This window comes from Bos taurus, chromosome 24 (assembly GCF_002263795.3).
Source record: "Bos taurus isolate L1 Dominette 01449 registration number 42190680 breed Hereford chromosome 24, ARS-UCD2.0, whole genome shotgun sequence".
Lineage (NCBI taxonomy): Eukaryota > Metazoa > Chordata > Mammalia > Artiodactyla > Bovidae > Bos > Bos taurus.
Window position 1 is genome coordinate 31,541,882 of NC_037351.1, and position 25,619 is coordinate 31,567,500.

Consider the following 25,619-nt stretch of genomic DNA (forward strand, 5'->3'; position numbering starts at 1 on the left):
AAGCAGTTATCCGGGTTAAAGCCAGAGGGTCTGCTGAACTCCATTCCTGAAACGAGAAGGTTAATTAGGGTTCTTGTTACCTATGGGACAAAGCCACACCAGCTACTTTTTTAGAGCAGGGCTTGGGGAGAAAATTCATTCTTCATGACAGGAAACTAGAAGAACTGTTCTGTTGTTGATCAGTGTGTGAATCTCGGGCTTCTGAGCTGGAGAATTAAAGGGGCAGAAAGAGAGATACAGTTTGTGACTTAAAACTGAATTAGCCGTATGCTGGCCCTGTCACACCCCTGTAGCACAACAGATACACAGGAAATGCCCCTGTGTGACCTAGCCTGGTCTGGTAGCCTGGATGGCCAAGTAGAAGCAATGGCAAATCTACTAGAAAGGGAGGAATGAGCACATAAAAAAATCTTTCACTGCAAATGGGCTTTGAACCAAGATTCCAAAATATGTGAGTGATTCATTAGATTCATGTAGTAAAGCAGACAAACAAATAAAACCCAACTGCTATGAGACCAAGATTCTACTCCAGAAGAAATTAATTATATGGAACAGTCTGACAAAGACTTTGAAATAAGTACGTTTCGGAGCTCAGAAAGATAAACAAAAGTATGATTTTCACTCAAAAGAGTGACAAATTTTGGAGCAAATCCAAGTAGAATTTTTTTTTAAAGAGCACTTGTGTTTAAAATTAGAAATGTTAGAAATGACAAATGTTAATCGAAATAAAAGCTCTTGCAGACGGGATAAACTCTAGACTGAGTACCAGTGAAGAAAGAGCCAATGGTTAGAGAAAGTACAGAGAAAATCACATAGATCGGAATAAGAAGACAGCCAATATGCATGAAAAAATAGTTAAGATACTTGCAGGATAGACTGGGAGGCTGCAGATCTATGTCTACCAGGACTGCCAGTGGAAGTGAAAGGAGAATGTGTGAGAGATACGTAAAAACTGAAGAAATGATCAATAAAAAATTTTAGGATTGGAGACACACCTGAACGCTCAGGTTGAAATTGTTCTTTCAGTGTTGAGCAGGACAGATAAGTATACAGTTGAAAATATGACAATAAAACTTCAAGTCAATGAACACAAAAGAAAATCTTGGGAACTTTGAGGAGCCAGTTCTGTTCCATCGACCTTGGTCAAGAGTCTGGGACTAGTAAAAACTGGCTAGAAATCAGCAAGTCTCATGCCATCATTGGCACTGTCAGGGACCAAAGCACAAAGCTCAGCTGGTAAAGAATCCACCTGCAATGCAGGAGACCCCGGTTGGATTCCTGGGTTTGGCAGATCCGCTGGAGAAGGGATAGGCTATCCTCTCCAGTATTCTTCGGTTTCCCTGGTGGCTCAGCTGGTAAGAAATCTGCCTGCAGTGTGGGAGACCAGGGTTCGATCCTTGGGTTAGGAAGATCCCCTGGAGAAGGGAAAGGCTACTCACTCCAGTATTCTGGCCTCAAGAACCCCATGGACTGTAGAGTCAGACACAACTGAGCCACTTTCACTTTCAAAGCAGTAAACAATTCTAAGGAGAACTTTCTTTCAAAATGTATCTAAAATGCAATTTTAAAACTGCCTGCAAATGATCAGAGTTTCAGTTCAGTTCAGTTCAGTCATTCAGTCGTGTGCAACTCTTTGTGACTCCATGGACTGCAGTATGCCAGGCTTCCCTGTCCATCACCAACTCCCGGAGCCTACTCAAACTCATGTCCATCATGTAGGTGATGCCATCCAACCATCTCATCCTCTGTTGTCCCCTTCTCCTCCCGCCTTCAACCTCTCCAGCATCAGGGTCTTTTCAAATGAGTCAGTTCTTCACATCAGGTGGCCAAAGGATTTGGAGTTTCAGCTTCAACATCAATCCTTCCAATGAATATTCAGGACTGATTTCCTTTAGGATGGACTGGTAGGATCTCCTTGCAGTCTAAGAGACTCTCAAGAGTCTTCTCCAACACCGCAATTCAAAAGCATCAATTCTTTGGCACTCAGCTTTCTTTATAGCCCAACTCTCACATCCATACATGACTACTGGAAAAACCATAGCCTTGACTAGACAGACCTTTTTTGGCAAAGTAATGTCTCTGTATTCTAATATGCTGTCTAGGTTGGTCATAACTTTTCTTCCAAGGAGCAAGCGTCTTTTAATTTCATGGCTGCAGTCACCATCTGCAGTGATTTTGCTGCTGCTGCTGCTGCTAAGTCACTTCAGTCATGTCCAGCTCTGTGTGACCCCATAGATGGCAGCCCACCAGACTCCCCCGTCCCTGGGATTTTGGAGCCCCCCAAAATAAAGTCTGCCACTGTTCCCTCTGTTTTCCCATCTATTTGCCATGAAGTGATGGGACCAGATGCCATGATCTTAGTTTGGTTCAGGGATCATGATGATCATGCCATGATCATGTCAGAGATTAAACTGTGTTAAAACCCAGTGGGTGGGAGCCAGGGTAAGAATTTTGTCCTTGGTTATGGTATTCACAGTCTTCATGAGTTCTCATTTAATCTGTGAATGAGCGTAATAATCCCTCCTTTATTTTCACAGTTTTGTTGCTAGTGATTTTCACCCATAAGAGTTTTTACAGGTTGTAAAACATGATTCAATTTTGAATGCATGCATGCTAAGTCACTTCAGTTGTGTCTGACTCTTTGAGACCCTATGGACCATAGCCCGCCAGGCTCCTCTGTCCATGGTATTCTGCAGGCAAGAATATTGGAGTGGGTTGCCATACCCTCCTCCAGGGATCTTCCCAACCCAGAGATTGAACCCATGTCCCTTATGTCTCCTGCATTGGAGGCTGGTTCTTGACCATTAGCACCACCTGGGAAGCTTATAATTCAATTGTAAGAAATTACTACTTTACTACAGAAATGATTATCAACAATGGTTCTTGCCTCTTAGTATTTATATGTTAGATTTGTTTAAAAAAAAAAAACAAAAACAGAAAAATCCCTCCAAACAATACAAAAATGTTCACAAAGCTATTTGTAACAACTAAGCACAAATTATTTTTAGTGTGTGCCACGTGTAGGAATATAAAGTGAACAGTGGGGATGAGGTTTAATGTTGATAGAACTACATATTATGAATTACCCTATACATTTATTCCTGCTTGTTATTATGAAAATGCTCACACATGCACCTAGATTTAATAATTGTTGACATTTAGCCATATTTATCTATATGTGGCCATATATGCTCTTTTTCTGGATCTATTGAAAGTAAATTGCAAACATCATGCCATTTCATGTCTAAACATTCAGTTTGCATCTCTTAATAAAAAGGACATTCACCCATATAATCATAATACCATTAGTACATGGAGAAAGTTAACATAGTAATCCCCCAATATTGTCTAATAACCAGCTGAGATTCATATTTCCTCAATTTCCCCCCAAATCTTTCTATATGTTTTCAACCTAAATCAGAAACTACACATTGCATTCACCTTGAACTACATTTATTGCTGTCACTTTTCTCTGTTTTATTTGAGAACAGTCTTTCCAGTTTTGTTCTCCCTTACACATTAACTTCTTGAAGATAACTGGCCTAGTGTATTTTTTGTTTTGAAGACTGTTCTGGATTTGCGTAAATTTTTTTCTGCAAAGAAACACTTGTTCCTCTCTCCCTGCATTTCCTGAAAATTGGATATTTCATCTAATGGCTTAATTAGATTCATGTAGGGGCTTCCCAAGTGGCTCTAGTGGTAAAGAACCTACCTGCCAATGCACGAGATGTGAGAGACGTGGGTTCGATCCCTGAATCAGGAAGATCCCCTGGAGGAGGGCATGGCAACCCACTCCAGTGTTCTTGCCTGGAGAATCCCATGGACAGAGGAGCCTGGTGGGCTATGATCAATAGCGTCTCAAAGAGTCAGACAGTACTGAAGTGATTTAGCACACGCACATATGTTTTAGATAGGAATACTTTATTATGATGTATTATACTTCATATTGTATCACATTGAGAGAGATGTAATGTCCACTATTTGTAGTTGTAAGCTAACTAGTTTGATTATAGAGAGTACCACCAGATAAGTCACTGTGAAGGGACATACCCCTTTCTGTTTGCTGTTGTCAAAGGATGAGAAATGTGTCTCTCAGAAAAACCTTTCTCCTCAAGATTTTAGCATCCATTAATGAGCTTCCCTGGTGGCTCAGACAGTAAAGAGTCTGCCTGCAATGCAGGAGACCTGGGTTTTGATCCCTGGTTCAGAAAGATCCCCTAGAGAAGGGAATGGCAGCTCACTCCAATATTCTTGTCTGGGGAAATCCGATGGACAGGGGAGCCTGGTGGGCTATAGTCCATGGGTCGCCAAGAGTCAGACACAGCTGAGCCACTAACACTCTAATAATTATCCTGGACCATTTTATTGGCATTGCAAAATAGTGGATTTCTAATTTTGTCATCTCTTACTGTCAGCCTTTGGGAAAGAAAAGCTTTCCCTCATCAAAAAAGCATGAACTACACTTCCTCCTAAAAAATCATGATGCTTCTGTGACTTTATTGTCAATTTTCAGAACAAGAGATTTGTGTAAGTGTCTCTTCAATGGCAGCAGCTGAGATTTTTTTTTCCTTTTGTTTTGGAGGATTACTATGGATTCATTGATGGTTTTTAATACTTAGTGTTTTGTTTTAAAAAAATCAAAGCAATTACAACGACAAAGTATAATTTTTTTTTAATTTGATGAGGCTAAATGTGAAGCCTAAGTCCTAATGGAATATAGATTGAATGGGGAGGGAGGTTAATCAGAATAATGTGTTTTTTTTTAAGTATACATTATTAGAGATCCTAATCATTTTTTTTTAATTTATGAGATGCTCTTTTCTCAAAGTCTCTGAGTACCTTAACCAGAGTATCACTGAAAACAAGAATGTCAAAAAGGCACATTTAAATTGTTCTCAAAATCAATCAAAAATAATGAGGTGCTGGGAAAAAGTTGTATCCTTGATAATTACATCTATCAGTATCAGAAAACAAAAGAGAACAATCAGGAGATGACAACTCCACTCCCAAGTAGCACATTAAAAAAAGGCTAATGAAAAAAAAGTCTCTTTTAAAAATTGTACTGAATTAGCATTTCAAGTAAATTGACAACTTAAGCGTTGATAAAGGCCAATCTGGAGCCCAAACAATGGAAGTTCTGTTTCTACTTTTATCTGCTTTTAAAAGAAACGATCTCACTTGACTTTCTTTAGTTGTCCTCTATATAGATGGAAGTGTTAGTCACCCAGTGATGTCTGACTCTTTTGAGACCCTATGGACTATAGCCCACCAGGCTCCTGTGTCCATAGAATTCTCCAGGCAAGAATACTGGAGTGGAATTCTATTTTCTTCTTCCCGACCCAGGGATTGAACCCAGGTCTCCCGCATTGCAGGCAGATTCTGTACCGTCTGAGCCACGAGGGAAGCCCGTATAGATGGAAGCATTTGTCCTACTGGAGAAAACAGTCCTTCTTTACTTTTCAGGGGTCAGGGAGTCCCTGGAGGATTGTGCTCGATTTAGAGCTCTATTTATTGAAAAACTGACGTGGAAGAAAATAACAAGGCTGGTGAAAGTTGCTTAAAGCATTTCTTAAACCAAACCTCTATTTTCAGTCTGCAAAGGGGTTCCTGTAACTGTGACTTTTGACAAGAAATTCAACTTGGTCTTTATAGCTGCAGAGCCTGAACTTAGGACCATCGAGTCAAAGTAGCAGAAAAGTCGGTTTGGGCTGAGAACGAGGAAGAATTCTTTCTTCCTCAGCTCAGCTGTACAGAGCTGCAGTGGCTTTACCTCCAAGGGCATGAACCAACACTTCCAGAGGTTACAGTCACTTTACTTACAGAGAGTATAAAGGCAGGGGTCTCTCAAATATTTTGCTATAATTATATATTTTATAATTATAATAAGGAATACAAGTCTGTGATTATAAAAAGGAATAAGAGTCTATAATTATAATAAGGAATGTTTTAAAGGTCATTTTTAAATTAGTTTAAAAATTTGAGGGTAAAAATGAATTTTACTTTTTAGTGGTCTGTATAGGCTATTTTTTATGTCTGTTATTTTTAAGTAGATTTTATTATTTTTTTAACTTCTTATTTTATATGGGAGTATAGGTGATTAACACTGGTGTGTTAATTTAACGTGTACAGCAAAGTAATTCAGTTATTCATATACACATATCTATTCTTTTTCAAATTCTTTTCCAATTTAGGTTGTTGCATTATATCGAGCAGAGTTACCTGTGCTGTTACAGTAGGTCTTATTAGTTATCCATTTTAAACATAGCACTGTGTGCATGTCAATCCCAAACCAAGGGGAAAAAAAAGAATTTTATACAAAAGCTTTAAAAAGAAAACCACAGCACATCCAAATTTGTGTATCACTGCTTTTTATTTAGGAGATATGAGATGTATGACAAGATGAAGTTTAAGTTATAGCATTTTAAGACCATGTTTTTGATCACATTAAATTCTTAACTCCACCTAGTCCCAAATTTAGGAGCTTGTACATCAGAATATGACTCTCTTAATAAGAATATAAAGTAACAGTTTAGATATTGTCTTCAGAGTAGAATTAGTATTTGAATTATCAGTAGTAGCGACAAAAGCATTTTCTTTCAATGATAAAGAAAACTGGTATACATAGATCTTCCAATATGTCAGTTCATTTTGAAGGCAGTAGTAAGTGCTGGTATTTTATTATTTGGGCTTGTCAAGTGATTTTATTCTTTATTATTAGACCAAGAGAAAAAAAAGCCCTCGTATATTCCACCAACATATTCATCAGTCATCATTTTTGGAGACGGTTTTCGACATATTGTATGTTTTACTGTGCTAACAAGAGAAAAGACTAGCCATTAAGTTTATGTTTCTTTGTTTTTCAGCAAGGTCACATATCAGGAATGATGCTGGAAGTATGCTAATAAACAATATATAATGTAGGTCATCTGGGAGTAAGAAATATTTTCTAACTAGTTCTAAAGGGAAATATTGTTAAAAAAGGGAGCGATGTTATTTACACAACACATGTTGCTCTATATGTCACCATCAAAAGCATCTTGTAAACAGCTCAGTGCAGTAAATCTTCCGTGGTGATTGTCAGGGTTTTTCAAGTCCGTGTTAAATTTAGACCCAGCGCACTCAATTCACAACATGCCTAATGTACAAAGCCTGTTAGATTATGTAGAAAGCTTCTGCTGGAAATCAGCCTGCACTTCTGTGTCGTTCAAGGAATACCATCCTCTGACGCAGAAGCAAATACTATGTTAAGAGAAAATAATTAAAACTTTACATTAAAAACATTTATCATTTTAACTGCTAATAAAAGGATGCTACTGTTTTGGTTTTTTTTTTTTTTTTTGCTTAACTTTGATTTTGTTGAGTTCTTTAAAATTAATTGCAGTTGACAGGCTGATATTTTCTATTGCTACCATTAGTAAAGCAATTTTATATGACTGCTGATGAAGTGGTAATTCTGTTAGAACGCCTTAACAAACTGTCATTGATGTGATTTTACAAATGTCATTTTCTCACTTTCGGGAGAGTTTCAAATGGATATTTCATAATGCTTTATTTTTGTTTTCCAAGGTGGTTTTTAGTTGTAACTATCAAGTTTCATCATAAAGGCAATTATATAACTGTGTTCTGGAAGACTTAAAAGCAATACTTTACTTATTGAATTCGTCTAATATGTACTAAGCCGTATAGGGGACACAGAGATAAAGATGAGAAATCGTAAAGGCTGCCTTTATCAGAGAGCCCTACTTTTAGAATTGAGAATTTATTTCCTGAAGAGTGTCATACTGAATGAAGTAAGTCAGATAGAGAAGAAGAAATATCATATGACATTCCTTTTAGGTGGAATCTAAAAAGAAATTATACAAATGAACTTACAAAACAGAAAGAGATTCACATTTACAGCTCAGCGCAGTAAATCCTCCTTGGTGATTGTCAGGGTTTTTCTTAAGAAACAAACTTATGGTTGTCAGGAGGAAGAGACAGTTGGGGACTTCAGGAAGGTCATGTACACATTGCTATATTTAAAATGGATAACCAACAAAGACCTACTGTATAGCACATGGAACTCTGATCAATGTTATGTGCCAGCCTAGATGGGAGGGGGGATTTGGGGGAGCATGGATGCATATATATGTATGACTGAGTCCCTTCACTGATCACCTAAAACAACCACAACATTGTTAATCGGCTGTACCCCAATACAAAACAGAAAGTTTAAAGTTTGGGGGAAGAAGAGAGAACTTATTTCTATTACCAGCTGTAAGGCACTGTGACATTAGGCACATTATTCTACTTCCCTGGACCTCAGTTTCTTTATTTATGATACAAGAATTGTAATACTGTTCTGTCTATTCACAAGACTTTTGTGTAGTGATGAAACGGTGTTAGAATGTTCGATATGACATGATTTCTTTATAGGAGATAAGTATTTAAATGCTAGTGTTCAGCAACTTCTGAAACATCATCTAAATTTCATACTTCAGCTAAAAATTATCGTCTCTAAATCTCCTAGCTAGATTTTGTGAATCTTCACTTACTGGCTGTTTTGTATGGGTATCTCGAAGCAACCCTGCAGTTATGTTGTTCAGAATGAAAGTGTGCCTGATCATCAAAGACACAGGTTTCTGAAACTCAGCCACGCTTTACATGTATTTTCAATACCAACTTCTGTTTTTATAATGTAGGAATCTTTAAACATGTATTGTACTGTAATTATGTGTCTTCATTTCTTCCAACTGTTTGCAACGAAAAACATAATGTTCGGATCAAGCCATGGGTCATAGTAGGGAACTCACAGAATTTTGCCCAAGTAGCCCTACAGACATTTATTTAACAACATATATAAGACCATGGTCTCAGGAAAATTCTGTGACCAGGTAGGGTTGGTTTTTTTGTTGTTGTTTTTTTAAGAAAAAAATTAAAAGATGCATGTGTCTAAGTAATTCTGTTTGTACTTGTTTTCTCAGAAGAAGACCTATCAGTGCATCAAGTGTCAGATGGTTTTCTACAATGAATGGGATATTCAGGTGCACGTTGCAAATCACATGATTGGTAAGTGACACTCCAAAGCTTCTTACAGATAGATTTTCCTCTTCCTTGTGTACATCAATGCCTATATAATTAAACAGAGTTAAAGATGAATTAATTGTTCAGCCATCAATCATTTACCTAGGCATGATTGATTTTTTTATTACTATTATTAGGCCTGATAAGGCATTAGCACATTTTATTTTCTGCAAGGGCTAGTTTAGACTTCTGCAGAGGATTATATATCTACTGCCAGTCAAAACACAGGTGATTAACAAATTAAACTTCTAATCATTTTTGCATTATTGAAAACTAACAGGAATGGTTAATGAACTGGATGTTAGCTTTCCATAGAGTTTTAGACAGGTTTTAATTTCAGAAGTTATTATGGTAATGGCACTGCTGTGTGTTGCTTAAGCATCTTTGTATCCAAATCTAAAGTGGTGAGTTTTTGTGATAGGGAAACATAAATAATTTAAATTGCCATAAAATAATTTTATATGTATGGTTTCAACAGCCTGGAAATAATCATGATCGTAAAGATCATGTAAAGAATTCAGTCATCATTTTTTATTCCCCACCAAATTTTATGCAGATTTTTATAAAAGCAGTTCGGGTAAAGATCTCTAAGGTAACTCTAAGCCTGTGTTTTCAGGGATTTTGCATTTTTTACATGGGCTAGAGCTAAAAGGATAATTTTTTCACTTACTCTTATTGTCCCATTATCCCTTAAGTCCTCTGGGGTTACCTCCTATGTTTTAATTTGATAAGCACTTAGTAATAACACTAAGAATTTTACCAGTCAATTAAACTTTATCAAGCAGATCTTTTTCTACTAGTAAAATGACAGTTGCTATTACTTTATACTATTTTTGTCCCTCATTTGTGTTTTTACATGATGTGAGTTTTTTTTAATTTCATACTGCTTTCATGGTATTTTATAATATCATAAATTATTGTGATATGGTATTTCAAAAGTCTGATCAACCTCATGCTCTCCGTCTATCAAATTCTAAGAAAGGAAAGAAAATTCAGCATTTTAGACTCTGAACTCCTTTTCAGGGATAAACAAGTTTTATCACACACCTAATCAGCTGCATTCTAAGAGGGTGCAGTAGAAAGGTTGCTCCAAAAATAACGAAATTTCTAATGACTTTGTAGCTATTAATGAAGATGAAGTCAAAAGTATGTTGGAAACTTTATTAATAGGTTTTCAGTAGGATTTGCTTTATAGTTTTCAAATGATGGTCTTTAGCAGGATTATAGTTTACAAAAGACTAAGCGTTTAATTATACAATATACAGCTTACACCTAACGGCTAAAATATTGGTTACTTTTTATCTATATTTTCCAGATATAAGTACTAATATTATTAGTAATTTTCTTCCACATTAAATGGAAATACTCTTAAAAGTGCCAGAATAACATTGACAGTTTTACTGAGTGTTCAGAAGATAATGAGAACATGTAAGAGAGACTGAAATGTTTCTTATGTTTTCCTTTCTATTTTGGATTCCAAAAAATACTCTATGTAAACTTTCAAAATGGACTGGCATGGGGGGAAACACATGGGTTAGAAAAAATGAATTCTTCTTTCCAAATATGAGTGTTAATATTTTCCATCCCTTTATTTCTTGAGTAGAGCTTACTGGTGGCAGTCAGTCATGATTCTGCATTAGGCCACAGTTTTACAAGGGTGTTAGTGAAAATATTTCTTGGAACTTTGCAGCTTATGGAAAACTTAGTGAAACATTGTGCTTCTGATTAGTTTTATTCTTTGTAAACTTGTTTTTGGTTCTGGATTTATTATTTATCCCAGGGCCCAGCTGAACAAATGGAATATATTTTCAACACATTATTAATGTTCTTTTGCCAAGTAGAATCTGAATGGAATGCTGAGCATGAGAAGAATTTTTTATTTTAGTATCATTTGTCCAAAATGTTCATTGGTTTGGCCTGGTCCTTTTTTAAAATTGCTTTATACCTTTCATTTGGTATTTCCCTTAATATTCCTTGCATCATTAGTGCTTTCCCAAAGCTTCCCCGCCTCTACCTTATGGTGGATTAATATGACACTCACCTCCTCTTGGGATCTGAACGTTTAACAATTCACCTTCCATCAGAGAAGAAAATTCGATTCCTTTTCACAGAGGGCCTAGGTAGTTAATATTCACGCTATTTTTTAATAATAAAATATGTAATTCTCTTACACTTGAGACCTAAACAAAAGAATAGTAGCCATTTAATTGTTATATCTGTTGACCATGTATCCAAGTCCTTACATTTCTTCCTCTCTGCATTGTTAGTATCTAGAGAGAGAGAATGTGTACCGGGAGGATGTCACAAAGGCTAAGATATCCCTTTTTAAAATCCCAGTGTGATGCTTAGTTTTTCAAATGAGGCAGGCAGCATGATTCTGTTGGCTAAAATACCTCCATCGAGGGTAGGTATTTTTAGGTTGTGTATCTGTATATCTTTTTTTGTCTAATCAAAAAATAATCTCAACTGGATATTTAGCAAGGAAGAGGGATTAGAGGCTATCTGAAAAGCCTCTTACTCTTTTTGTTAAGAGGGCCTATAGTGTTTTTACAGATTTTGTTTTCCATTTCAATCAGTCTGGAGGAGAAATTATGTCACCTGATGGAAAACAGGGTGTGCAGATGACCCAATGAGGTGTGACTTTAAAGTCCTTCTTTGACCAAGTCATTTGCATTTGCTTCCACGTAGCACACATGTTTTAATGCAGTTTCAATGTCAGGGAACCTCCACGCTTCTTTCTGGATGTGCTGGTCTCAGACTATTGGCCAGGGACATTTGTGAAAGGAAACCCATCAGTGTTTCTACCAGGTATACACTGGAGATGCTGTGCCGAAGTGCCATTTTGTAGTGAGGTGTGGACACGTGCTTTGAGTTGCAGGAATAATTACTCAATAAATATGCATTTGGGATTTGACTTATGTCTATTAAGGAAAAAAGAAAACCTCACTCTCGATCGCATTTTGACACAGTTTCAATAAGAAATCAGACCAGCGACTATTTAGAGGTTTCTCTTCTTTAAACACACACACATACACCACCCCCCCCCCCACCCGCCCAAGAGCTACAAAATACGTTAACAGCTTTCCTGGGGGAAAGATTTCCCTCTTTTAAAGTCTGCACAGATGAAAATTTTTTCTTGTCTTCCTTTGTTTCTTTCCCATAGTTTACTCTGGTTTTTGACCTGAGAATGCAGAAAGAAGCCATTGTGTACTGTGTCCTTTAATTCATTATTCACTCGTCTCCTTCTATCAGCACAATAAATATTTATTGCTTTCTCCCCTTTGATATTTCTTTATTATTATTATTATTTTGTATGGATTAGCACAGATAGTGATGAGACCAGAGAATGTAAATGTGTTTCACCCAGCAAAGGGATTGCCTCATATAAAATTATGAGGCTCAACAGCAGTAGAGTAAATTTGTAAGTGCTCTGAATAAAGGGCTGTTAGGCATGCAATAATATAAAGAGATGACATTGCCAAGAACTATTTATGAGAAGCTTAATTTTTTTCACTCTGATAATTCTTGACCAATAATTACCAGCCTCTAATTATCTATTTTAGTTCGAAAGAAATTTCTATCACTACGGAGGTTGGCATTGCAACTAGCGCATAAATCCCCAAAGAGACCAATGTGTTCCAAACAGCCAGAAACAACTGTCTCATGAAACAGAGTGAGCAAATTGCGAGCGGCTGGTGGTAGACAACCAGCAGCAAGCTCACCATCGAAGGCCAGTCAGCTTGACAAAGAACTGATCAAAGGGGAGAAATACCATTATCCTTGGAATTGATTGCTACGGTCATAGCCTTTGGAGGACAAGTGGCCAGGGTATAGCATAGCCATTTCCAGCCCTTGCTTTCAAAGTTCTTGGATGAAGAATATGAAGGGAATGAGCATAAACCATTTACCTAAGAATTATTTAAAATTGGCACAGAAATGATTACTTAAGTTTATTTTTTGTATGATCAGAAAGACCAGTTGGAATAGAAAAATTGTAGCTAAGGTGGCAGAGAATACTCTTGTGGAAAAAAAAGGGGGGAAAATCAACAAATAGTCAGTAACAGATGTGTCCCAGATGGGTCAGGGTGACACTTGGTGCATTGGAAGCAGTAAATGTATTTATCTCTTAGTGAAGCAAAACTAGAATTAGGGACTATAAATGACAGCTAATATAAAAACGTGGATGCATAGATATTGACTATTTTTATTCAGATCTCTAATACTCCATGCTTTATGAATAGTTACAATTTTTAAATATCAAGGAAAGGATTCAAGCTTTCTGTAGTGCACGCAGGACAATACCCACCCTATGTATTTTGTTCCATGTGATATAAATCACTGATATTAAGGCAGAAAAAATGCATGTACAGTGTGCTGAGATTTCTGTCTGTGCTTGTGGCAAGTGACATTCATATATTCTCAAATTTGCTTGATGCCCAAGGTCACAAATGGCATCCTTTTCCTTCTGTTTCTTTAGTAGATGGTGTGCTATGTGACTAATCTTCGTTAGTTTTGTGATATTCAACATCACTTCTGAAACATTCCAGCCTGAGTGCTCTTGCTTTAGAATAGACTAAAACCAATATTTTGAGGTTTGTAGTGGTTTGGGATTTTATGTGTCTGAAGGGGAAATATCCAAAGGTACGTATCTCTGCATAGGAAGATTAAGAGCCATGTTGCTCTTTAAATGCTCAGCTCTCATTGGCTGCTTTTTAAAAAACATGATTATGGTGGATCTACAACAATGCGTATATGGGTCGGTGTTTATGTATGTGTGTCTACCTGCACTATCCTAAGAGCTCAAAGTCCATAAGTTCTCTGGAGTTTACATGAGTTCTAAATGAGAAGACTATTGAATTTTTTTAAGTCATCTTCAGTTGATTGCTTACAAAACTCAGGGAATTAAGAAATAAGCATTTGGTGTTAAATATGTTGAAATACTGGCTAATTTCATCAAGAGCTGGATTAAAAAAGATGAAATCTGGGCAGTTTAATGGTAACAGAAAGCTACCCTCATGTGGGCAATGCTGGCTTATTTGAAAAGCCCATAAAGGGTTTCTACATGGACCATACAAAAGGGATACTTTCTCTTTAATAGCCATCTGTACAGGAGAGATGAGAAGTGGGCCAGGTCATCTCTCCTCAGCTGTCATGATATTAACGTAGGTAATGGAGCAAGCTCGGCATTCTGCTGGGTGTTGTTTTTCATAGATGTTCATCGATTTACACAGATAATTCTATTTATTTCTTCGAGTTGGTCCAAGTGAGCCCGGCAGAATAACAAACACCAAAGCATTTCAAATGACTTTATCTTTGTTTGCCACGTAACTTTTGTCTAAAAAAATGGTGTCACACCTACTGTGCAGATGGCGGCATGATTTGTAAACCAGCCAAAACATTTAAACAAATGTGTGATCTGGGGATAGATTTAAATAAAGGATAAAATGGAGTGTGGGCCACAAATTCTAATAATCAGATGATTTTAAGTTGTGTGCAGTGTGGAGTGATGGTCACAGCGATGGCAAAGAAAGCTTGCCAGTGACAGCAAGGTGCCTCGCAGCTCTCCACACGGCGCCTGTGGCCCGGCAGGCCTCAGTTTGAGAACCGCACATTTGCCGTACAGCTGGCAGCTCTGTATGGGGACATCAGATAAAACTTATGTAAAATGAAGTGTTATTGCTTCGTATGAAATCGTTCAGAGAGGGAATCCGCAGACAGTAACTGAAAACAGAATTCATGGTACCAATGAAGCAGACTGTAAATATGAAGAGGGTTTAATTATCTGCGCAATTTAACAAAAATTCAAGATATATTCAGAAAGGACATACACAGGCATAAATAGAACGCAGCTACACCGTTGAACAAGTGCAAAGTGGGGACACAGGAAATGACCAAGCTTCTCATACCATCAGCCTTCCTAAAAACAAAGACAGTTTAATACAAAATCAAAAAGACCTTAAAAAAATTTTTTTTTGGAATAAGATCCAGTTTTCAAGAGCTCATCTTGATTCTTTGGATTCTTATTTCTGAACCCACTTTTCAAGAAATCTTTGAGGCCTCTCTCTTATGTCAGTGTTAAGCTATTAAAAGACACATCAGAACGTTAACCCTTGTTTTGTGTTTTAGCCTGCATCTAGCAGCTTTAATTTACAAGAGTGAAAAGTACTGGTGGTTAGTGGAGTTTCTAACTTATAAGCCCTTAAGAAAGCTTCTCAGACATTTCTCGTCATGTTCATTTTCCCTGAGGCTGGGGGTTTTCACTAAGCCCACCGACAGATGAAAGATGCAGTTTCTTGTTCCTTTTTAGAACACGTGGTCCTAAAAGAGACCTCATAAGAATGTTGTTCCCAAGCAGAATTATGGAGATGCCAGCCTGCCTTCCTAGGCTCTGTACAGAGACACTGGGCAGGGTCTGTGCCAGATGGAAAGTTCTGTGTGACTGTCTGAGACATGCTGGTGGGGCTCCTGGCTCTAGTTTTGTCCTCTCCTTTGACTTTCCTGGAGGCTCAGGTGGTAAAGAATCTGCAGGCGATGCAGAAGTCCCAGGTTCGATCCCTGGGTCAGGAAGATCCCCTGGAGAAGGGAATGGCAACCCACTCCAGTATTCTTGCCTGGGAAATCCCATGGACAGAGGAGCCTGGCGGGCTACAGTTCATAGGGTCACAAAGAGTCAGACACGACTGAGTGACTAACACACTTTGACTTGCTGGAGAATATGCCTCAGGGCATACCCGTCCACTCTCCATTAGATATGTTGATTATCAAATAGGGGTGATTGTCTGCTTCTGCATGAAGTTTGCAAAACATTTCTGAATGGAAGGCAGGTACAGTCATCCACCAAAGATAAATAGAGGGATCCTACATACACACACTCACACACACACACACACAGGCCCAGATATGCATAAGCATTGTGACCTAATTCCGCAGGATCAGTTCAGACGCATAAAGAGAAAAGGTAGCTGATGACCTATTTCCATAGGTGATTTCCTGGTCACGGGGCCATTCCTAGCAAGTAAACAAAGGAATGTGGAGAGTGGGTGTTGAACTTGAGTGGCTCATATTGTTGCATTTGGTGAGCTGATGAGCTTCCTAGGTCACCTTTAGAATTATGCCGATGACAGCAGCAGCTACCTGCCAAGATTGCAAGGTATCTCACAGCTCTCAGAATGGCGCCTGTGGCCCGGTAGGCCTCAGTTGGAGGGTACACATTTGCTGTACAGCTGGCGGCTCTGTATGGGGCAGCCGTGTGGGCTGTTAGGGAGCTGGAAAGGAGACAAGCATGAAATTTCTTCTAACCCCAACTCTGTTTTTCTGTACTGTTGGCTGCTTCTCAGTTCCTTGACAAAAAAAAAAAAGAAAAGCAATCAGGCACCCTTTAATCCGCCTGTGATTACCACTGGTATAAAAAGAGAAGCATAATGAGGAAAAATGCCTCGTTTTGTTGCCTTCAAAAGCCAACAAATTGGAGTTAACTTGACAGGAAGTGGCTTAATAATTAGATTATTTATTTATTCCTGACACATATCCCCCTGTTACTAGTCTCAGGAGACCCTGTAGATGGTACGATTTTCAAGCTGCCATTACTTCGCTGTCTTCTGTGAACAAAGAAGCTACTGTCTATCAGTCAATTAAATGCACTCTTTAAGCGGAGGCTGCGAAGTCCTCAATGGAGAGAGCCCTGGGACGCTGTGGCTGATGATTCTTTTCTCTGTACTGTACATCACACTCTCAACTACAGTCCCCACAGAGATGGAATAAAGTCAGGCATTAAAATATCACTTGTTGATTTGTTTGCTAATGAAGAGCCATTGAAATGTTTGTGTATTTCTGTGGCAAAATTGTTGATAAAAGGGCCCACTTGCCTCTGTATCTTAGTTCATCCGCCGTGAGTCCTTATTTAACCACTATTAAAATTAAATTCAACCCACAACAGAAGTAAAAAGAAAACTCTGAGATGACAGTTTTCTTACGAGGTTCATCACGTCAAGTGACTCAAGGCAGGGAAAATGGAGAGACGGCATTATTTCAGTCCCTGACTTAGGTTGCGTTCAGCCAAACACCTTATTTTCTTGTATGTAAAAATGTGTAAGTCTTTTTTTCAGAGAATCTGGGAGCCACAGTTTTACATAGGAAAAGATATGAGAATCTGTTTGTGAGAATAATGTCCCGAGAAGATTTTTTAAAGGTGAATGGCGTTTTGGTAGCCATTTCTCTAACTCAGTGAAATAGGTGCAGAAGATTTTCTGGGAAGCTTAGTAGGGGGTTTTATAACCACTGACTTCCCTTCTCTCTATGGTTCTCCTCCTGTTTTCTTTCTTCTTCTTCTTCTTCTTCTTTTTTTTTTCCTATTTTCTTTTCTCAGCATTACTTTATTTCCATCTACGTGGTGGTCACTTTTCGATCACTGCTTAGTCAAGGTTTTTAATCCTGCAATATATTCATCAGCTTCTTACTACTTCCTGTTTACTATGTACAAAGCATGCCTTTGCTAGACCTCTCAGGCTCCCATTAATTGGTTTTATTTTAAGAGTACATCTGTTGTGAGCTTGGAGGGCTCAAGGTCTGCCTAGGCTGAAAGACTCAGACAATATTATGACAGCTCTCTGCTGAAATATTTAGCCATGGCTCTGCCATTGAAAGGAATAAATTTGGAATTGAAACCAAAGCCACTGAACACTGGAAATTGTCCCCACTTCTTCCCATCAGGCTTCATAACTGTAATCAAGGCTTGAACTGTAGTTTTCATGATTACCTGTCAACAGGCTGTGAAGAATTAATTCAAGCTACCATCAGATGGCCGTATTCCTTATTTCTACCTTGTTATTCCAAGTCATTTTGTTAGAAAAAGCTTAGATACTCGGAGGTGTTCTGTAATAGAAAATGAATTCGAAACCCTTTCATTAATTGGTGATTAATATATTTCAGGATTAGTTTAAGCAGGGCCCTACCTCCTGCCCAGTCAAGTATGTTCTGGTTAATATCCAATTATCTGCACCTTCGTAGTTATTATGTCTTAATATTTCGGATATGATAACCAGAAACTTGAGAGTCATGCTAATGAGGAGCATAGAACAAGAATTAACCAATGACATACTCAATGATCCTTGGTGAGGAAAGAATCTCTTTTTTTCCCCTTAACACATTGCTTCGGCATCTTCTGAGCACTGGCTGAAAACTAAGACCTTCAGCTGAAGCAGGCCAGAATGGGAAAAGCCAGTCATGTTCTCCTTTTAAATAATAGTAACCTGAATGCACAGTGCTGAAGTTCACCTAAGAGCACGGTTTAAGTTCATTTCATGGAGAATCAGAATAGGAAACAGGGCTGGTTTCTCTTTCCCAAACAGGAAACATCACATCCTTTATCTTTTCCTTTTAACAGAGCCACAAGTTGTTACCTCTTCAAAGGATGTTTTAATTCAGATTAATTTGAAATGCCTTTAATAGTTCACAAAGGAAACACCTTTCCCTGCTAACCTTTTATCCTCTTACCCCACCCTCCCCCCATATATCACCATGCTGTACACATGTTGCATCTCTATTTAATTTTTTTTTGCAGGGAATTTCACTTTTGCCCAATCTGACCTAGCTCCCCGAGCAGCGCCTGCTAGGGTGGCGTGTGCTGCTTCAAACCACACAGCTTTCAAAGAGTCCACATGGTACGTTGCCCCTTTATATGCTGTATTGTAATGAAGCCACATCAGTAAATTGCAGTGAAGGGTGATTGTTGCACGGGGATCACTACTACACCTTAGGGTCCATTTGCACCTGATTATTCTTTTTATTGTTATTATTACTTCCCATCTCCTTTACTCTCTTGCCGGTGAACTTGCTCTTGGCCACTGGTGCAACACAGAGGGGATCTTAAGGAACACTGCAGGCAGCGTGTTTTTTCTCTCAGCCCATACCGATCACCGTTCAGTTCCAACCCCAGGTACCCTGGGTGGCTTGGAGGGACCTTATTGATGCTGCATTACCCTGTTGATCCTGTTCATAATGTTCCTCATCTTCATCTTCTTAGAAGACACATTGCTGTGAATAAAAGTGACCCATTTCTTTTCATACGCCTCATCTAGATGTTATAAATTTACCCTCAGGATGATCAATTCATTTGACCCTTCCCCCCAGAAAGATTTAATAATTTACCGAGGGAGCTTATGCAGGATCACTGTTTAGGGAAAGATTGGTATTTTCTGTATCTTCTTGAGCTTCCTTAAAACACTGAATAAAGTTATTATGAGTATTGTACATATTAGTATTATCTCTTTACAAAATAGGGGCTTCCCAGGTGGCTTAGTGGTAAAGAATCTGCCTGCCAGTGCTGGAGACACAGGTTCGATCCCTGGGTCGGGAAGATCCCCTGGAGAGGGAAATGGCAACCTACTCCAGTATTCTTGCCTGGAAAATCCCATGGAGAGAGGAGCCCAGAGGGCTGCAGTACATGGGGTTGCAAAAGAGTCGGACATGACTAACTGAGCACACACATACTTTACAAAATAGCCTGTTTCCTGACCCTGACCAACCACTGTCGCTCAGTAACTGATAGAAAATAGTGTGGATTTAAGTCAAAGATCCCGTGTTCTTATTAAATAGAGCTATGAACAAGATTTTAGCTTGAGTTATTCTTTGTAAATTTGGGGTGACAGTTTAACCCCTCTGCTGTCATAATTTTAGTACCTGTGTCCATTTGTTTTTCCAAATGGTTAGGGCAACTCTTGTTGTTTTTCTTTTTATAAGGCAGGGCTGCTGTGCAGCATTCAAACTAAAATGTAGAATTAGAGCTGACACACCTTCAATTGAACTATCAAGTCTTTTAAAATGGCTCAGCCAGTGACGCCAGGCCCGCGCTGTTCAAGTATACACCCTTCCGATTGCGGGCCAAGGGGCATTGATTTTGAGCTGTCATTTCTCATGCACATACTGTAGAATTGAAATTTAAACCTTAATCCACTCAGTAATGCAATTAATTTTTAATGTGCAGTAATACTAATTGAAATAGCCTGAATTTAGTAAGTCACCGCAAGACATTCTCCAAAGCAAGACTCTCCACTGAGAACTGGGGAGGACAGACGATCACTGTTAGTGTTTACAGGATAAATGCTCACTCTGCAGACTCCAGTGGCAATGGGTGTTCTTTAGGCTATAGCATATCTGTATGTGAACAGAAATATCTTTTCAGAGAGAATTCTTACTTTCTACCCACTGCAACAGGCTATACAATTTCTGATCAACTTTTTTTTTTTTTAAAAAAAAGCATAGTTTTAGTTTAAAATATCTTAACAAGCTAAAGGCAAAAATTGTATTAACCTGTTTTTTAATGCAATTATGAATAGTTGCAAAAGAAATTACCTGCCAACAATGTCATAGTCAAAAGCAACGTTTCAGTGGACAATCTCATTATATGATGTGCATTTGAAATACTGTTTCCAGACTAGATGAATATATGTATTTGATCAGCTGTTTGTAAATCTATTGCCTTTTTTTCGTGTATGTATATTCCTGTGAATTGAAAATACCCCCTACTTTCTTTTATTTCCAACTGTGTTGCTTTGCATGCTCTTTCAAAATAGGCTTTTAAATGTTTTGTGAGGTTTCTTTTCTGCTAGGCCAGAGCAAAGCAAATTTTGTACAGTAAAACCAAATAGGTTTCCAGTCATTTCTCCTCTAAAAAGGCTCTCTAACCACATTTATCTGCTAGTAAATGAGGACTTTTTAAAATGCATCAGTTCTGCTGATGAATGGGCTTGCAGAGTGTTCAAAATGAGCAGAAGCATTAAGTTTTAGAAAAAAGGCAAGCACTGTATATCATGCTTTCATGGCTCTCACATTATAGTATTTAATAAGCCAATAGTGCTGTTAAATATTTAGTAAAGGTTCCCTCATAACCCTGCCATCTATTCAAATGGGATTTGAAGACATTTTTGCAGCACATAAGTAAAAATGATGTTACAGAACTTGAGGCAGTTGTAGCGTGGCATATTATCTAAATGAAGTGTGGGTAACATGGTAAAAATGAGTTCAAGAGATTCACACCTACAAAAATACCTAAATCAGTTCACATTCTTTGGATTAAGGGTTCGACCTGGCTTTCATTTTGTCACTGTTAAATCAAAGTGCTGTTGGGATTGTTTACATAGAGTCTTAAAATGATATTATAGCATGTTTTTGAAAAAGGAGGCTCTTATATTGTAATGATTTTGAGCCATTCCTAGTATCTCAGTCAAGCTTTATAATAGACGTTTTTTCTTTTTCACTGAATAGAGGGAGAGAAAGAAAAAGAGGTGAGGCAAACCAATTTATAGTTTGTTCAGAATATATTATCAAATCAGATTGGGGTATATAGTAAGTGAAGTCTCACAGCATCTGTTATGGGTATGCTATGGCAAATACCAAACATTAGACAGATACTGTTCTACAACACTGATAAAATGCATAATGGGTCATCTTTTTCAATTTTTCCTTATACTCTTTGATGGTTATTATCCAAATAACAATAATTGCTCTTTTAATCTGGAATGGAAATTGGTTTCCAAGATCCTTAGTGAACATATTGCCAGTAAACACGCTGCTGACATCATGAGTGTCATCATGTTAGTGACTTAGAATTTACATGTAAACCTTTCAACGCTTAAGAGTACTATTAGTTTTCAAAGTATGCAGATAAAGACTGGTTGTTTGTCTTGTGTGTAACACATCTGGTTCTTCTAAGAGCCTGTTTGCTCAATTCTGATTTTCACCCTGTTTTATATGCAGCCAGTGGCCACAGTATTCATTCAAACTGCACAGAGACTCATGTCATCTGTAAAGCATGGCTTACTGATCTTATTTGCTATTTGTATTCTCCTAAGAAGAAACCTAGGATTCATGCGATTGGGGGAAATACATTTCTTTGTCGAATTATGTATATCATCACATGTACGTTCGTAGCAAGAATTTCATAATGAAGGATGGATAAAGGAGACAGCTTTAGGTATACATGAAGCAGAAGGGAAGGAAAGCAATGCAGGGTTCATATATAGGTGTGTTTAATATGCAGTGCTTGATGTATGTTGACCCCAGGTTACAAGACTAGAAAATCCCATTTTCCAGCTTGTTTCAAATGTGGTAAAAATGCTGCTTCAGTTGCTTTATGCTACTCACATTGGGAAAGGTGCTTATCCTGTGATAATTATCATCAAGGAATATTAATGCGTTCAGCATTTGTAACCCAAAAACTCATTATAGCTTAAGCTGTGCATCATCTGTGAAGAGAGAACTTTGCCAGAATTCGCTCTTCACAGGGGTTGCCTCCTGCTTGCTGCAGAGTGGTCAGACTACTGCAAGAGGTCACTTAGGCTATTTCTGAAAGCTGAAGTTTTGCAGTTTTTGAATCACTGCCTTCTGTCTAAAGAGTCTGATCATTCTTGCCACAAAATGTCCTGCTTCTAAACGAATGCATACGGAAGTGCAATTAATAATAATAAAATAAAGAGATAACCATGTCTTGTTATGTTGAATCCAAGGGGGTGAGCACGTAGATTCCATACCAACAGAACTGAAGTATTGGTGTTTGAGCAAAGGGATTCATTTACACCCATTTCCTTAATGCAGGTGCCCTTGGGTTTCGGATAGGATGCCCCCACTGGGGCTCCACTTCACAGCCCTCTGGCTGGAAATTGTGTAAATAAGACTGTAGGGTCAGCCTTCCATTTTCAGCAGCAGTGTCATTAATTAGTCTGAGACAGTCTTTCACATGAGCCTGTCCTGTTCCCAGGATCGTGTCTCACCCATCTAAGACATCTATCTGATACATACCTAGATCTTTCTATATATGCCTTTAAAATAATTTTGGGGGTATGCATACTGACATGGCAAGAAGGAGCATCTCTGGGTGTGTCGAGAATCCTGTAACTTAATCTGATCAAAAGATCTGGCTCCGTGGCTCCCTTTTAAATGACAAGTGGTTCGTTTCAGAAGCACACTGGACCCTCAGCTGAGGTGGGCAGCTTGCCGAAAAGGAGCTGTGTGCCTGGGATATTTTTATATGATTAAATCCCATTCTTTTTCTCCCACTGATCCATTGCTTGTCATTTCCCACAAACGACACTGCTCAGGGCCGCATGGTATGGTTTGTGCTGGGCCAGGCAGAGAGCACCAATACTCAGTACGTCTGGTTTTGCAGGACTGCTGTGTTTCTGAGGTCAAATTGTAAGCCTGGCCTTGCTTCCGGGAGGACTAGAAAAATACGTTTCATAACTTTCCGTAGACCGATGCGGAGAGTGAGAGAGAAAACCGGGAAGCCCATGGGCTCAGTTTAGATGAGCTGTGAGGTTGGAATTCATCAAGCCAGGCAAGCTTACTGTTGTTTAGGAAGCTTCCTTACCATGAGGGGTCATGGCCGTGGGTGCCCAGTCGGTCATAGCTGAGGGCACTGAGGGATCAGCTAATCATTCAAATAGCCCAGCAGGCACAAACACACGAGTTGATAATCTAGAGTAAACTTGCTGAAATAAAAACTTCCTTGTTAAAAATTACTTCCATGAAGGGTTACTGGTAGCATGAGTACCTGAGTTCAGTGATGATATTGTATCCTTGTTCCCCTGGAGCCCATTTGTTGTTTCTTGTTTTTGTTTGTTTGATTTTTGAATGGGACAGAATCTTCATCTTATACAACCGGAGCCCTAATGCCACAAAATGAATGAATGTCCTGAACCAGAGACTTACTCTCAGTAGAGTTGGGCAGGGAGGCTGTCAGTCTAGCTGAGATGCAACGGTGGCCGATCTTCCGTGAGGATGTAAACTTAATAATCTTTATGAATTTTGAGCGACTCATAACTCTACTTCCTCACCCAAAGAAGCATTATGAAAAGATTGCTTCTAAATCCTTTAGACATTCTCTGCACTTGTGATAGATGCCATTCTCTTTACCTCGAGGCGCTGGAAATGAATGTGGTGTGTTTTTTTTATTTTATTTTATTTTTTTTGCAAGAGATAAAAATGTATGCTTTAGAAGGAGCAAATTGCATTTTCATGTTTAAGTTCACTCTTTGCACTTGATGTGGTCTGATCCAAATGTGAAGAATTGCTTTTGACGTTATTCTGTGTCTGCTGCATCCTAGGATCCTCGCATTATTATGCTGAAGTGCACTGTCACATGGGATAAATGGGGTGTTGGAAACCTGGCAATAGCACGAGGTTGCATTCCCTGGCCAGGCTCTTTCAGGTAGCTGTAACTTCTGCAGTTATTGGAACAGCTTTAATTTAACTTAGTAACAACACAGTAAAATTGTGTGTCTTTTATGAAAAAATGACCATCTTCCAAGTTGAATCGGTTTGTTTAGAGGCAAAAATAGCTTGTTATCTCTTAGAAAAAAAGGTAATTTTAACTTTCTTTAAAGGTCTATTTTACCTAATCTGTGTCTTGAACTATCACATGTTATGTTCAGATCAGGTCAGTTCAGTCGCTCAGTCATGTCCGACTCTCCTCGACCCCATGAATCGCAGCACGCCAAGCCTCCCTGTCCATCACCAACTCCTGGAGTTCACTGAGACTCACGTCCATTGAGTCGGTGATGCCATCCAGCCATCCCATCCTCTGGCGTCCCCTTCTCCTCCTGCCCCCAATCCCTCCCAGCATCAGAGTCTTCTCCAATGAGTCAACTCTTCACATGAGGTGGCCAAAGTACTGGAGTTTCAGCTTCAGCATCATTCCCTCCAAAGAAATCCCAGGGCTGATCTCCTTCAGAATGGACTGGTTGGATCTCCTTGCAGTCCAAATTAAAATTTAAAGCCTGTTCATTGCAAAGTTCTTAAATTGTAGGGCTGATTTCTGAATTCTAATTCAAATTTTCTGTCAGTAACTAGAGCTTTCTAATTCTTAGTGGCCTTTCTTTAAAAGCAATTTGTGTACTTTGTGTATTGAAGTTTCTGTGTGTGTGTGTGTGTGCATGCGCGTGTACACATGCAAGCATATCTGTATGTAGAATCACTGCCAGCTCTCTTCACCAAAGACCTACGGGTGCACCACTCCCTGTCTTGTGTTTAACATGTTTCCAGCAGCTTAGAGAGATGGTATAAAAGTGAAATGAAAACCATGGAGCTTATATTGGAGTCTGATGTTTGAAAGAGAGATATTGGAAAAGGATGTTTTTTGGCTTGGCTCCCTTTTTAGATGTAATTGCTGCTTCATTAGGACTTGGAAGAGTTTCCTGTGGTTAAATTTAATCAAATGGCTCAGAATAACAAACTTGTACGCTCAAAATTCCAAGATAGCTCTGTGCACGAAACAGGACTTTCCTAAATATAAAACACAGACACACACACACACACACACACACACATACACAAACACATGCACAGGAACACACACACACATCACTACCAACATCAGTAACTGGTTTGTGAAGTGCTGTGTGGTATAATCTCAAACAAAATTCCTACTGCCTGTGGGTAGAGGAGTAACAGTTGATCACATACAGAGGTGTAAATCGGAAGAAATACACTTCAGAGGGTCTGAGGTCTGTTTGTTTGGGGCAAGAAACAAAGCTTAAACATACATGTTATGTCCTTAACTGCAC

General features: G+C 38.6%; 1 protein-coding gene across 5 annotated transcripts in view; it reads left to right on the top strand.

Annotated features, from left to right (window-relative positions):
* ZNF521 (zinc finger protein 521) overlaps positions 1-25,619 on the top strand; it is a 312,240-nt gene that overhangs the window by 161,206 nt on the left and 125,415 nt on the right. For 4 of the 5 annotated variants that reach the window (XM_005224070.5, XM_015460072.3, NM_001105419.1 and 1 more), the window contains 1 exon segment: positions 8,964-9,048. In XM_005224070.5, coding sequence (XP_005224127.1) covers positions 8,964-9,048 — 85 coding nt within the window. 5 annotated transcript variants of the gene reach the window in all.